This window comes from Castanea sativa, chromosome 8, assembly GCF_040712315.1.
Source record: "Castanea sativa cultivar Marrone di Chiusa Pesio chromosome 8, ASM4071231v1".
Taxonomy (NCBI): Eukaryota; Viridiplantae; Streptophyta; class Magnoliopsida; order Fagales; family Fagaceae; genus Castanea; species Castanea sativa.
In genome coordinates, this window is record NC_134020.1 from 7,742,050 (window position 1) to 7,758,711 (window position 16,662).

At 34.1% G+C, this 16,662-nt stretch overlaps 1 protein-coding gene across 1 annotated transcript; it reads right to left on the reverse strand.

Moving 5' to 3' along the window:
• Window positions 1-13,859: 13,859 nt before the first annotated feature.
• On the reverse strand, window positions 13,860-15,840 carry LOC142605811 (zinc finger BED domain-containing protein RICESLEEPER 1-like). The gene is made up of 5 exons (XM_075777248.1): window positions 15,711-15,840; window positions 15,084-15,656; window positions 14,826-15,012; window positions 14,313-14,723; window positions 13,860-14,265 (listed from the first exon to the last, which is right to left on the reverse strand). The coding sequence occupies exons 1-5, from the start codon at window positions 15,838-15,840 to the stop codon at window positions 13,860-13,862; spliced, it is 1,707 nt and encodes a 568-aa protein (XP_075633363.1).
• Window positions 15,841-16,662: the final 822 nt, after the last annotated feature.

A 16,662-nucleotide genomic window follows, 5' to 3' on the forward strand; every position in this document is an offset into this window, starting at 1 on the left:
TTATTATCCAATCACTCTTTTTATTCCTGTGCATGCAATCCTATTTTAAACACAAATTATCAACCAATCACAAAATTATTTAATTTATGTTAATTTCTTAACCAATCAAAATTAATTTAAACCAATCATGTGTGGTCGACTTTACCTAGACACCATGCATGCTGACCGTGCAAACTTGATCATGCGATATCTTGCGATCCGATGGTCCGATTTGAAAACCGGAAACACTGTTGCCGCTGTTAGAATCTCAAGATCATTTTCATGATATGTAATGAATGACATGATGCATGTAATGCAAAGACAAAATGATATATGAAATGCAAGAACAAATTGATGCACGAGATGCAATTATGATTTTTGGGGTACATGAATGGTCATTTGAGTCATTCTCCTTCATTAATTCATGGGTGCAAAATTGAGTGTCTACATTTGTTTATTACTGCTCTATGACTGTCACGACCCAAATCCATGAAACATGAATTTAGATACATGACTAACTTGCTAACCTTACCTAGCTCAATAAACATAATTTATTTAAACTTAGCTCAATAAAACTCCAAATAAACAATGCTTCTGATAAACCCCTTATAATAACTAAAACCCACAATTTATAATAATCTCCAAAATATTGTGAAATCTAAGCAGAATAAAAAAAAATAAGAACTAATAATCTTTTTAAAACTCCATAAATTGAAAATAATCTCCATTATATAAAACGTGAACTACAAAACAAAGGTAACTAAAATTTTTATGAGTTTTCAAATAACACTGAAGCCACCTACAACTTCCACGCTCTACCTTGCACCTCACAAAGTAATCCAAGGGTTCTATATTCCCAACTACACTCTAATCTGAAAATAGTGATTGATGGGGTAAGCCACACATTTAGTAAGTAATTATACAGAATACACAACGAAATAGAGTTAAGCAAAGCACGAGTTTGATTTCACAATTTCACTCAAAATATCCAATATAGTTTTCAAAACATCTAAAGAATCACTTAATACACATATAATCAAATCTTAAAGTCTTTTGGAAACACATACAAATAATTGATCAGAGCACAATGTCACATATACACATCACATATTCTCACATACAATCATGTGAGCAGATACCAACATCTAACCCCTGCTGGTGAGGGATCAACACATATTCTCACATACAATCCTGTGAGCGGAATTACACATATATCTTATCAATTCTAAAAACACTCATTTTGAGTCACATATCACAAACAATAAAGTTTATACAACATATAATAATTTTCTCAATATTAACAATTGTTCCAACAATAAAGACATATTGAATATCACAATATCAAATTGAAACATAAATCAAAAGATGCTTGACTCTCTTAGGGAACGAATAGGAACTGAAAAGTTTATATAAATATTTTTACAATTCTTGAGTAAGTTTGAAAATCCAGTTTGCTAAAAGGAACGTCTTAAATACCATTTGAAAAACAAGAATATGACTTCGAAATCACTTGGTTTGAAACAATTTTAAAGAACAAGAATCTTTTTAGAATACTTACTTTGAAACTCAAGTATTTTCGGAAAATAGTTTAGTTTAAAAACCATCTTTTAAATGGGATTTGGACATTCAAAACGTTATTTAAAATTCGAAATTTCTCTTAAAACATTATTTAAAAGCCAATTATAATTTCTCTTTCAATAGTGTAAAAATGCTTTTTGATAAACTTTTGAAAACTTTTAACTTCTAAGAACCTAAAGGACAAAACTTGTGCATATTATGCATAATTACTTACATCACTTGAATCACTCTGAAAGTCCAGCCGAAACAACCTCCAAAGAGCCTCAAAATAATCTTAAATAGGACCTATAATCAATCATGGAAATTACTTAATATCCTCCATAAAATATAAATTTTACTAAACTATACAAATTGACTCACTAGTAAAATACTTTGCTGAACTAAATGATAGCACTAATGCAAAGTATCTCTACCCAAAAATGTGTTTTCCTTGAACTTATCAAAACGCAGAGGCAGCAGCTAATACTTTAGGATTTAAGTTGATATACATAACCCCAAACAAGCCATATTATATATATATATCCACATAAAAACTTTACAGCTATCCTAATATATATATATATATATATATAACCACACTGGCATAGCATAATCTCAAAGAAAGGTGCCAGAGGCAATGAAAACCATAGCCGCATTCTTTGACTTATATATCTATCATATATATTATATGTACTAAATAGTCGCATTCCTTGACTTCTTATATATCTATCATATATATATATATATATATATATATATATATATATATATATATATATATATATATATATATATATATATATTATGTACTAAATAGCCGCATTCCTTGACTTCAATCTAGGATTATATATATTCAAATCCGAAGGTGGCTTAAGCCAAAATCACATTCTCTTGCAATCCGTGGCTCAATCTAGGATTATATATATATCCTAATGAACAATCTAACATCTAATTTGGATACCCAGCGGCAAATCTAAACATTAGAATATAAATTTTATGATCAAAATCAAATTTCCAAATAACCTTATAAACTTTTAATTTTTTTGTTTCTAATTGTGAGAAATCTTACCTTGAACAATCTGATTGTCTCTTCAATTGTATGTGCTCTAACTCCAAGGAAAACACCTCTTAGCCTCTTAGATAAAACCCTGACTATCTCTTCCTCTACCCTGTAGTTTGTATTATAAGATGTGGGCTTAGTGGGTAGTGGGCTGCAGTAATAATTAAAAGAAAACCTATAGCCCATCAATTATATTTTAAAGAAAACTCTTAAATAAAATTATGTGGGGTATTACAATGACTCTTTGGGCATGTATAATGAGAGGATTTGTCCTCAAACATCTGTTCCTTTGCTTGCTGCTTAGTTTTAATATCAACCTCTTTTTTACCCAAAAAAAAAAACTTTAACTCACATTCTTCATCTTTCAATAGGCTCTAACTCCAACAATTAACAACATCTCCGAATCAAAAAAAAAAAACAAAAAAAACAACATCGCAACTAGTTAAAATCCAAGATTGGAAACAAGAAGAAGAACAAATGCTCTCATAACAAAAAGTACACCTTGCCAACAATGGTCCCCACCTTTGAATAAAGAATGCAACATTACCCACCTAAAATAGCAATACCAATAAAAGAAGCCAATTCAAACCAAACCCATCAAAGAAAGAAAAGAAAGAGCCACATATTATGATTAGTGGCTATGTGATGTAGAGGACTATGCTTCTCGTCGGGAGAGAGGGCTTTTCCTTGAGCAAAACCTTGCAAGGTGGGAGGCCATTCTTGTGCATCCAAGATTTCAAGTCTTCCTCTTCCTCCTGTTTCTTGCTCACAACTTCTTAATTATTTGGTTTCCCATATTTTTCAACTACTAATGTGTTGGTGCTTGAGGCAGAGCATAAATTTCTCCGGCAAATCAAATGGTAGTAGGATGCGAGGTTAGGGTCCTTCCAAGTAGAGGATGAAACTATAGAGTGGATTGTAACGACCCAAGGAAAAGCGCTAACCACATCTGCGCTATACCTCAAAAGGACTAGTCACAATTGAGGCTCCTTGTAGTTGTTAATAAAGCCCAGATCTACCCAGTAAATATCCGATGTGGGACTCATTACACATCCACACACGTCACACAATCAATCAAATTGGGGTATCACAATCTCCCCCACTTAAATCCCTAACGTCCTCGTTAGGGCCCACTTTGTGGGGTAGTGGCTTCGAGCCCACACGGGGTTATCGAGCCAGATCTGATACCATATGTAACGACCCAAGGAAAAGTACTAGCCACATCTACGTTATACCCCAAAAGGACTAGTCACAATTGAGGCTCCTTGTAGTTGTTAATAAAGCCTAGATCTATCCAGTAAATACCCGATGTGGGACTCATCACACACCCACACACATCACACAATCAATCAAATTGGGGCATCACATGAATAGTGGTACCAAGGTGGTGGAGCAATGGTGGAGTGGTGTGAATATATTTTTGAATTGGTGATTTTAGGGTTATAGAGATTTGATTTAGGGAAAGGGCTGTATACGCACGCACGAAAGGGAAAGTTGTAGAAAAAATACATAAACTTTTTTTTTTAATTGTATCTAAAAAGGGTGTTTTTGTCTTAAAATTTTGTTCCACCTAAACAAAAATCATGTGTAAGTTATGTGCTATTAATTTTCGTCTAACTTAATAGTGAAACTAACGTCAGGGTGCAAAGTGTCATAAGTGTGATAGTTTAGGGTGCAAAGTGTACATTCAAGAAGTTTATGGTGCAAAGTGTAATCTAGTGTATAGTTTAAGGTAGTAAAGTGTAATTTCTCCTAAAACTAAATACTTTGTTTATAGTTTGCACTTTGAAGCGATAAAGGATTTGGATTTGTGGATTTCATGACCTTTTAGATTTGAAACATCTAGTCCCTTACTTTGGTTTCCACTTATTTTTTGTAAGTTCCACAAATGAGGAGAATGAAAAGTCACTTTTTTAGCACTCAATGCTAATTTAACATAAGTGAAGATTTTCAAAATGAACTCATAATTATCATATGAGATCTTGAATATTTTCAAAATTAACTCATGATTATCATATGAGGTTTGTTTGTTTGTTTTCTTCTTCTTTTTTTTCGGTAAAACATAGAATACTTTCTATTGATAATTGATAAAAAAATTACATAATTTATCATATCAGTATAAACCTGTTTTGACCATTTTAGTGCAATAAGTAAGAGACACTAGGCACTAAACCTAAACCAAAACAGGAGGACAAATGTAAAACTAAAAAAGTGTAATACATCAATTTAGGATCCAGCTGGGGAACAACTGCGAGGTTCAATCGTTAGCTCATGATTCATAGTTCATGCGCCTTTATCTGTTGTTTGACATATTAGGGACCTGTGATTTTTTGTGAATGGTCCTTTTGTAACAGTCCAAATCTGAACTCTGACCAGGATAATACGAAAGAGTAATTTTTATTGGTCAAATTTCAGCATTTTTTATATATATAGAAACAACATCGTAATGGTTCTTATAAGCTTTTCTTTAATGCTTTTATCAATTCTTTGGATAGCCGCTGTGAATACTGTATTTTGTCCGTCCTAGATTTATTTGCCAAGTAATTGCATCAAATTTCAGCATATTTTTTTATATAGAAACAACAATGTAATTGTTCTTATAAGCTTTTTCCTTACTATTTTTATCAATTCTTTGGATAGACGCTGTGGATACCGTATTTTGTTCACTCTTGATTTGCACTTGGGGACCGTGGGAACATTTAGATTGGCATGGTTCAACCTATTTGGGCATCGAAGCACTCAAAGTGCCATATTAGGTCAAAATGACCAAAATGCCCTTGGTTAATCCAGGGTTGACCGAAGGTTAAAATTGGTCAAAACCACACCAAAACAACATTTTCGGATTTTCCATGTTTTTAAATCAAACTCAAGGTTATTGAAGATTTTTGTCTACTTTGACCAAGTTTGACCTGAGGTTGACTCCCAAGAACGATCGAAATTCTAATTTTGATTTGACCATCAGAATGAGTTGGAATCAATGTCATTGCGAAGATTATTGAATTCCCTTTTCAATGACTGCTCATAGGTGGAAATTGAAGTTAAAATGTTTGAGATAACTTGAAAACCGTGTGGGGCACATTAGCTTACTTCTTGAGGCCATAAGTGTCTTGGAAACTAGACATCAATACCTTTCCAGTGGTGCCAAGATTAGATCAATTAAAGTAGGGAATGATCTCCAGATGATCAATCGAAGTTGAAACCAGAAAGCTAGAGGAAGGGACAAGACTGCCGATGTCAGCAAAAGTGATTGGCGTGCACTAAATGCACGCCAAGTACGGACGGCATGCACTTAGTGCACACTGGCAGCTAAACAATCACATAAAAAAAAAAAGTCCCCTAGCTCCCAGAATTGAAAAAACGAAATTTTGGCATTCAAAGAAATTTTTTGGAGCATTTCTCTCTCTCTCTCTCTCTCTCTCTCTCTCTCTCTCTCTCTCCTAAATTCTCCCTTAAACACACACAAATGAACCTTTGATTCTCCCTTTTTCTATACATCAAGAGGTAGTGTTCTTGCTCCCTTCTCCTCCTTCTTGAGCCATAAACCTGGTTTTGAAGTTTAGGGATGCAGATGTAGCTTTTTAGCTACATTTTACACCCATTTAATTTATAACTCTTTATTGCTTTCCTAGCATGTCTATTACTTTCTTAGCATTTCTTTTATTACTTTCCTAGCATATTTTAAGGCTTTCTTAGCATGTTTTTTTGCTTTGATGTTGTTGGCCTTCTTAGGCTAGGATATTTCTAAATATCTTTTCTTGTGCTCTTTGTTATGTTTATGTGTTTAAATGCTTTTTTTGGATGCTATGCATAGTGCTTTTATAGCTTTAAATGTCTTGCTTATACCTTTTTCTTGTGTTTTACCTTTGGGTAGGGTGTAGATCTAGATCTAGTGGTCTAGACCTACATCCATACTCCCGAGTACAATAAAGTGGTTTGGATTAATTCCTGCATTCATGCTTAGGCTTTGTTTACTCTTTTACATGATTTTTGTGTGTTCCTTTCCTTAAATCCATCCTTGTGATGCCTTGTTTGAATGTTCCATGTTTATATCCATGCCTTTTTCTTTAGATCCACCCTTGTATGCTTAGATCTAGGCTCTTGCATACTCGCTTTGCTTCACATGCTTTTGTTTCCCTTTTTGTATGTGTGTTTGCACATTTAGTGCCCTTTTGTTTGTTTGGTTGCATACTTTCCCCTTTTATGGCTTGTTTGGAAGCAATCAGGTGGTGAGATTACATCTTAGTCATGTCAGCATGCTTGCTGCATGCCTTTCTCTCATTTGTTTAACTTTGCATGTTAGCCTTGTATGTGCCTTATAACATGATTAGCTTTATCCTTGTGTGATAACATGCTTTACCTCTTATAGCCTGCTTGCTTTGTGCCACCTTGTGTGGTTCCTTTGCTTTTGTTTGCATCCTTGCATCTTTGTTTGCATGTCCATGCATGTGTTTTTGCTTGCTTGTTAATGTCATCAAGCATAGTTCATACCCATGATTTTGTGCAAGTTTACACCCGTCTTTATACACGAAATTACAAGTCCTTCTTAGGAACTTTGCTTGATGGCATAGGTGTCGTCTGTACTCCAATCTAACGGACCTACGGACACCACATCCAAACCCACATTTGTCCTTCGAGGACACCCTTTCTTTGTTTGTTTGTTTGATAACATGTTTACTTGTTTCTTCACATGCTTTCTTTCCTCGCTTGCTTGTTAGCATATCTTCTTTCCTTTGCTTTTTTTCCTTGCTTGTTTGCTTCATGCTTTCCATATTTCTTTGTTATCTCTCTGCTTGTTTGCTGCTTGTGTTTCCTTTGTTTATTGCATGTATGTACAAAGTGTAGGCACAACTTCTAAATGCAAGCAAAAAGGGCAAAGATCAGTAGATTAGGAGGCTTAGCCTCTCCATGGGGTCCTCTCTCTCTCTCTCTCTCTCTCTCTCTCTCTCTCTCTCTTAGCCTTTTCTTTTAGAACCATGTCTATAGCTTTCTAGATTCGAGTTTTGTTTCTAGTACCTTTTTCTAGTACCTTGCTTGGGCCATTCCCTTTGGATGTCGGCAATATCTAATTCACTTCTTTGCTTTACGTGTTTGCATTGTGCATGATATACCTACATACATACATACATACATACATACATACAAACATGCATGCATGCATGCATGCACACACACACACATATATATACACACATATGCCATGCACTTTGTATGATGAACACATGTGGTTAGGAAGGCAACCTCTTCCTGATCATGGGCATTCTTGACCTTAAAGTGTGGGTATACATTCAAGGCTTATATTGCAGATGCATATTCATGCTAAATTGTGTGTACGACTATCACGGTGTGATTGCCCTATCCATGTTAACTAGTGACATTGGTTTCCCTATGTATGCGACACACATTAGTGTTTAGATACTTTATGTTAGGATTAGTGCCCTTAAATCCTATTGTATGATGCTATGTATGATATTATGTATGACATTATGTATGACATGATGTATGACATGATGTATGACTTAATATTATGTTTGATAAAGTTATTTTATTATTATCTAAAATAGTGGTTACGTGAATATGAGACATTATCATATAGTCCATGAGATGCATTATATGTGATTTATGTGAAAAGTCACAGAAGATGTAAATCACAAGTTCTTTGTAAACTCAGAATTAATAGTTCGTAGTCGGTGATGAAATTGGGCATTTCATCTGCGAAGACTATAACGTGTCAACTAAGATGATTTGTCATGATCATGGAAGTGGAAGCTTCTAGTTGATATGTTGATATGCTTTAAGAGTTAAAACATATTGAACATGACCGCTGTGAGATTTATTATTTTCCTAATGACTGTCAAATGAATAATAAATCTCACGACTTCTATTTGCATGAACTCTTAATCCTGAGAGAATAATGGACCTGATCATGAAGTGTAGGTTGCTTTGATATATCAGGAGAGAGATCTGAAGTGACGGTCAAAACCTCAGTATGTTGGGCAGCCACATTTAGTGTTGATGGAACATATATTCTCAAGATGGAATTCATAGTCTCTTGATGGAGATATAAAATATTCCCTTGAGATAAGTTTAATGGTTCAGTTATTCAGAGAGTTAGGCCTAACCACTTTAGTAAGAAATTACTAAAGTATATATTTATGAAATTGGATTTCATAAATATATAATGAATAACTTTAAAGAATTAAACCGGGTACTCAAGGATAAGATGTAGTAATTTACAAAGTGGCAGTCTACATTTATGACTTTGTGTTACTACGAATATTTTATGAAGGGGTTACGTGTATAATAAAGTTTTGGGATATAATTTATTAATAAGGCCTAGAGTGCAATTATATTTATATAGTGGTATTAAATATAATTAATGGTAACTTTGGACTTGTCAAGAGTTGACGGAAAAGCCCAAGGCCCATTGGAGCTAGTGTCTTATTGGTCCCTTTTGGTCCCACTCCAAGCCACACACTAAAGCCCAATTGGAAAGGCCCAATAGGCCAACCCAATTAGATAATCAGTTAGTTATAAAGGGAGAAACATACAGAATTTTTATTAGAGGAGTTTAGAAAAGAAAAAGAAACGGTGTGTGAGAGAGTGTGAGACACACTTTCATTCTCCCTTTGAAAAACTGATTGAGAGACCACACATCTTGGGCGTAAAGTGGAATTGGAGTGAAGATTAAAAGTGTTCCCAAGTGCTTCTAATCTTTGTTTTGAATTTCTCCACACCAAGGTACGCTATCTTGTTCTTAAATTCTGAAATTTACATTGTGCACGTTATCAATCATGAATGAAATAGATCCTTGTTCGTCGCTTCCGCTGTGTGTTTTGCATGAGATGCAAAACCAGAATTTTTCCTTCACTTTAGTGGGCCACGACTTGCCTTAGTATGAAAAAACTGATGCATGTCGTATACACCGCTACAAAAACCTTCTGTAGATACCATATTTTGTCTTCCCTCAATTTGCAGGCCAAACATGAAAAATTCCAAAAATATTAACTGTCTTCTATGGGATTGCAGAAACAGCTAGACTAACATAGCGCAACTCATTCGGCCATTGGAGCACTCGAAATGCCATTTCAAGTCAAATTGACCAAAATACCCCTGATCATCCCTGGGTTGATTGAAAGTCAAATCTAGTCAAAATAATCCCAAAACAACTTTTTTAATGTTTCTACATCAAACCGAGCAACTTGGTGATTTTTGTCAACTTTGACCAAGTTTGATCTGAAGGTGACCCCCAAAGGCACCAAAAACCCTAATTTTGATCCGACTTTCAGAACAAGTTGAGACTAATGTCATTGTGAAGATTATTGAATTCCTTTTCAAATAACTATTCATGGGTTGAAATCGGAGTTAAAACAATTAAGATATCCTTAAAGTCGTGCAAAGCATGTCAGCTAGCTTCCTAAGGCCATAACTTTTGATCCGACCGTCAGAATTTCATTTAGTTTAGTGTTCTAAAAACTAGACATCCAAATATTTCTAGGGACACTAAGATCAGCTCAATTGGAACTTGGGAGGGCCTTTAAATAAGCATCTGAAGCCAAACCAGGGAATAAGCCGAGATTGCTAATGTTTGCATTTGGCCTAGCGGCCACTAAAGGGCCGCCGGACCCAACTAGCAACTACTTAATGGCTGCCTGAAGCCAAAGGGTCACTTTTTAGCTATAAATACCCCCATACCCCCCTAAAAAAATAATTTTGGGCCTCACTTTTTAGCAGATTCTGTCTCTTTTCCTCACTAAATTCTCTCCTAAACACATCCAAAAATCAAGAGGTAGTGTTCTTGCACTCTGTTTCCTCTCCTTGGTCTTAAGGCCCTGGATTTGAGGTTTAAGGGTGTCGTAGACACTCGATTTTGCACCCATGATTTAATCAAGGAGGATGACTAGAGTGACCATCCATGTACCCCAAAAATCATGATAGCATTACATGCATCAATTTGTTCTTGCATTACATGCATTAATTCATTCATTGCATATCATAAAAATGATCTTGAGGTTCTAACAATCATGACAGTATGTCCGGTTTCCAAATCGGATTGTCGGATCGAAAGATATCGCATGATCAAGTTTGCATGGTGAGCATGCATTGTATGGGATGAAGCCGATCACGTGTGATTAATTGAAATTAATTTTGATTGGTTAATGATTAAAATTAATTAAATGAATTTTTGTCATTGGTTAAGTATTTTTCTTAAAGTGAGATTTGTTGCATGAGATTCAAACAAATAATCTGATAATATTTAAAGACTGTGGATAATTAGGCTTTTGGGATAATTATACTCAAAATAATTATTTTAAAAGTCATAATTATCACTTTGGAATGAGGTTTATTATGAAAATAACTCTAAAATTCGTCCAAATACAGTCTTAGAATTGGAAAACACTTCAAAAACGTGTTAATCAAGTAACAGATTTCAGATTCACGTTCCAAGGTACTTTTGGTATAGTAGAACTCTAAATTCGGACTAGGATATTTCTGGTAAAGTTGTAGAGAATCAAATTTTCCTTCATCTGTCAAAATTTCAGCTTAATCAAAATTTTAAATAAAAAGATATGATTAAAATACTGAAACTGGTTCTGATCTGAAAAATTAGCTTACTCTTATCCAAATCTCCTTTTTTCTTTTTTTTCTTTTTTGCCTTTCAAAAAAAATCTCCTTTTTTTTTGGATTTTGCCCATACCTTTTTTGCTTATTTTTAAGCTAATTGGACTTAATTTTTAAGCAAACCTACCTTATTTTCTAAGCAACTAACACCTCTATAAATAGGGGATGCCTCCAAATATTCATGGATCCCTTTGGCACATTCTTTTACGCTCTAGGATAGACACCTTTTCACACTCTCAAATTTCTCACCCCCCTTTTTTCATATTCTCTCTTAAACTAGGTGTGAGAGACCAGAAAATTGCCTCTCAAAAAAGAGAGATTTTTTGGAGTGCTTTTTAGGACACCTCTCTTTTTGGGTAAGTGGTATGGAGTCGCTACTTATTTTTTATAAAAAAAATAAGAAAAAATAAATATATACAAATACATGACTGAATTGTTCCATTCATTGATTGAATAAAGCATTACAAATTTAAAAAATTAAAAATTACATGGCTTTGGGTCCTAGTTACAAACTACCAAATATACACGGCTTTTTGCCCTAATTACAATCTACCTAAACAAAAATAAAGATAAAGCTAGATCTACTTAACCAAAAATCTAAATCCGGAGGCTAAGTTACAGAATGGGAAGGTGTTAGGCACCCATTCCGCCCAGACAGAGTCTGGTCTTCTAGACTCTTGTGACCAATGTACCATTTTATGCATGTTATGTATGATATGTTGAACGTGTGAAAGATAAACACAAAATCACACAAATTTGTTTATGATTGAAATCTCTTCTTTTGTTTAGGAAATTCAGATCTGCTTTTGTTTGGTAAAAAAAAAAAAAATTGATTTTGGGTTTGTTAAAAATACCAAATCTGTTTTGTAATATTTAGAAATAGTGGGTTTTGGAGAGAAAATTCAGATCTGTTTTATGATGATAAAAAAATTGGTTTTCGGGTTTGCAAAAAAATCAGATATGTTTTTGATAAATTAAAAAAATGGTTTTAATTTTGTAATCTAAAAAAATGGTTTTTTGAAGAGAATTTCACTCATAATTTGAATTTGTGCAATCATGAATTGAAACAAACACAAAAATAAACATGGTTGTACATGATCTCTTCCTTTATTTCAATAATTTGCATGTATATGTAAAAAAAAAATCAGATTTGCATCTTAAGGAAGATACAAATTAGTTTTGGTTTGAGAAAAATTCAGATCTACAACTAGAAAAGATGCAGATCTGTTTTTATATTTAGAAAAATTCAGATCTACATCTAGAAAAGCCGCAGATCTGTTTTTTTATTAAGAAAATTTTAGATCTACATCTTGAAAGACGCAGATCCCATTTTTTTTTTTTTTAAAAAAAAGTCAATCACATGTTATACAAACATGATATGAAAACCTGGCTTTGATACCAATTGTTAGAAAATACTGGTTTTGTATCTCATACAAAACACACAACGGAAGTAATAAACAATGATCTATTTCATGATTGATTGATAACATGTACTATGTAAATTTCAGAATTTAAGAACAAGATAGCATAGCTTGGTGTGGTGAAATTCAAAATAAAAGATTAGAAGTACTTGGGAACACTTTTAATCTTCACTCCAATTCCACTTTACGCCCAAGAAGTGTGGTCTCTCAATTAGTTTCCAAGGGAGAATAATCGAGTGGCTTCACTCACACATACACACCATTTGACAATGATGTCTCGCTTTTTCTTATAAAAAATTCTAGAGGTGTGCATGGGTCGGGTTAGGTCAGGTTGAGGGGATTTTTTGACCCAACCCAACCCATCACATAAGTCCAACCTAACCCAACCCAACCCACATGGGTCGGGTTGAACCCATGGGTTGGACAATTTTTTTATTATTATTATTATTAAATTGAGCAAAAAATATATATATCATACCTGAGTTGATAAACAAAATATAAATTAATATATAAACTAATATTCCAACTCAATTGTAAACAAAATATGTCTAAATATCCAACTGAGTTAATAAACAAAATATAAATGAACTAGTATCCTAATTCACTTATAAACAAAATATACATGAGTTCCCAACTCGGTTATAAACAAAATATATCTAACTGAGTTGAGAGACAAAATATATATGAACTATTGAACTAGTGTCCTAAGTTCTTGACTCAGTTATAAACAAAATACATGTAACTGACTCGGTAAACAAAATATATAGAACTAGTATCCTAAGTTCCTAACTTAGCTATAAACAAAATATATCAAATTGAGTTTATAAACAAGATATACAGAACTAGTTCTATGAGTGGATTTCAAAAGAGTTCTATACTAGTCCCACTAAGAACCAAAATATCCAAGCTGTCCAACATTCCGATTCCAACTAATCTTCCTCTTCCACTGTTATGGTGCTTTGAGATGCAAACTCTGAGACAAAAAAAAAAAAAAAAAAAAAAAAAAAAAAAAAAAAAAAAAAAAAAAAATCAATTATACAAGGCTTATATAACAATTAAAAAATTACAATCATAAAAAATTACTTTGTTGAAAAATTACCTAACTCGAGACCCTCATAGGATTCAACTTCTTCCATTGATTCTTGAAGATCAATTACATCAGTAGCTCTTAACCAATTATGAGCACAAATTAGCATTTCAACTATGTTAGGCAACAAAGAGCTTCAAAATGGATTCAACACACGACCCCCAGTACTAAATGTGGACTCAGAGGCAACTGTAGAAAGAGGAATGGCTAACACATCACGAGCTACTTTTGAGAGAAGCCGATATTTGGAGGAATTCACCTTCCACCAATTCAAAATAAAAAAATTTGGAGAATCATCTTCCACACAATCAGTCAAATATCTTTCCACCTCTGATTTGCTTTCCAAACTATTTGCTGCCAAATGCATCTTATAAATAGATTTCACCAATGCGTGGGGATGTTGCACAGGTCTAGTCTCAACATTGTTTGAAGAAGAGCCATCTTGACCTTCCCCATTTGAATACCCATCACAGTCACAATAGTGCTCATACATACGAACAAGAGCCCTTTCACCTTGTTTGTCATGTTCTCTGCCACTGCTCCTAGATTCCATTTGGTAAACCAAAAATTTACAAACCTCAACTTGTACCTCGAGTCTAGTACAATAGCAACAAACATCATCAAATTAAGCTTCTTAATGTCCCCCCAATACTTATCAAATTTCTCATGCATATCCCTTGCCATCATACTCAAAAGAGGATCTTCACTTTCACACAAGTTTGTCAATTCAATTTTCATCACACAAAGTTCATGAAAAAATATATTAGATGTGACATGTAGAGAACCAGAAAATCGTAATGTAACTTCATAAAACAACTTCAAAAATTTCACAAACACCTTCACATTATCCCAATCCTCAAAATCAGGTGGTCCTAATATTTTTTTCCCACTTCCATCATCCAAGAAGTAACAAATATATTGTGCATCATTAACACGTAACTTTTCAAATGCCCTTTGAAATTTTTCTGCATTCTCTAGCATCATGTAGGTCGAGTTCCATCTAGTTGGAACATCAAGACACACACAACCCTTGCTAGCAATTTTTACTTTTTCCACACATGCTTTAAACTTATCATACCTAGATGGAGAGGACCTCACTTACCTTACCGCATTACGGACTTTGAAAATTGACTCATGAAGGCTTTTCAAACCTTCCATCACAATAAAGTTCACAATGTGTGCACAACATCTCATTTGCATAAACTCACCACCCAAGATAGAAGCACCCCACTCTTTAGTTATCCTATTCAAGTAGGTTACGGTCCCACTGTTAGAGGCTGCATTGTCAACTGTGAGGGTAAAATTTTATCAATGCCCCAACTAAGCAATAATGACTCCACCACCTTTCCAATGGTTTCACCTTTATGATTAGGGACTTGACAAAAATTTAAAATCCTTTTGTGAAATTGCCAATCATCATCAATGAAATGAGCAGTAAGGCACATGTAATTAATATTTTGGATTGAAGTCCAAGTGTCAGTGGTGAGGGAAATCCTTTGAGTAGATTTTTCCAAAAATATTTTCAACCTATCCCTCTCTATTGAATAAAGTCTAATGCAATCTCTCGCAATAGTAGTGCGAGTTGGGACAGTGAACCTAGGCTGCAACACATTACTATAGTTCCTAAACCCTTCATGCTCAACAAATTTAAATGGCAATTCATCCACAATGATCATCCTAGCGAGTGCCTCCCCACACATGCTCTCATTGTAGCTTACAGCAATAAGACTATTACTATTAGCACCGTCTGCATCATCACTCTTTTTAAGTCTGAAGGCTAAAGTCATTTGAGTCTTATCCTGCTTCCTTTTCTTACCATAAGGATATTTTTCACACCTAGCTTCCAAATGAGTTCTTAAGTTAGTAGTGCCATAAGTTTTTGACCCAGCAGCATAAGTTTTGCCACAATACTTACATTCAGCTCTCTCACCTTCTAATAAGATGAAGTGACCCCATACATATGATGTTTGGTTAGGTTTTTAAATACCTTCTATGGGAGGGAGATTTGAGATAGCAGCATTAGTATCCATTGCCGCCGTTTGAGGAGCCTCATTTGTGGGAGTGGGTGCCACAGGAACCTCATTTGTGCTGCATTGAGTTTCAGATGCAGATGCCATCTACAAATAATAATAATAATAATAATAATAATAATAATAATAATAATAATAAAACCCAAAGATTAGTATAATGTAAACAACACTTTGACTAAACAACAATAGTAAAAACAATAGGGAGAGGGCCAGACAGACACAAACCTGCAAAGCAAGATAAAGAGAAAAGGACACAACAAGTCTGCAGGAGAAAATATTGTAGAGTAAGAAATACAACTGTAGGTTGAGACAAAGCAAAAACATTTAAAAATCAGCCAAAAGTAAACTAAGAAATCAACAAAGCAAAGGCTAAACATTGATCAACCACAGCAAGAGAGATAAATAGATAGACTGAGAGAGAAAAAACATTGAGAAACTTTACCTGATGGACCGCAATGGCTCAGCAGAGGGAGAGAGTGTTAGAGACTTAGGGTTCAAAAGGGAGTGAAATACTGAAATGTGAGAAACTGAGAGGGGAAGGGAAGAGGGAGGCGGCAGGTTTGTGACTTTGTGTGATTGTATAGTAATAGGACTTTATATATGATAGGTCATAGGAGGAAACCAAGTGCTAGACAGCTAGTTTTTAACTTTTTTTTATTAATTATATAATATATTTAAATATATATCAAAGGAAGTAATAGGATTATATATTATATATGTTTGTAGGAACCGATGAAGTCCTCTACAACTGGGTTTTAACTATTAAAAAAATATTTATTAAATATATAATATATTTTAAATATATATTAAAATATGGGTGGGTCAGGTCGGGTTGGCGGGTTTGTAATTTTATGACCCAAACTCAACCCGACCCGCTATAAAAAAAAAAAATTTGTAACCTAACCCAAC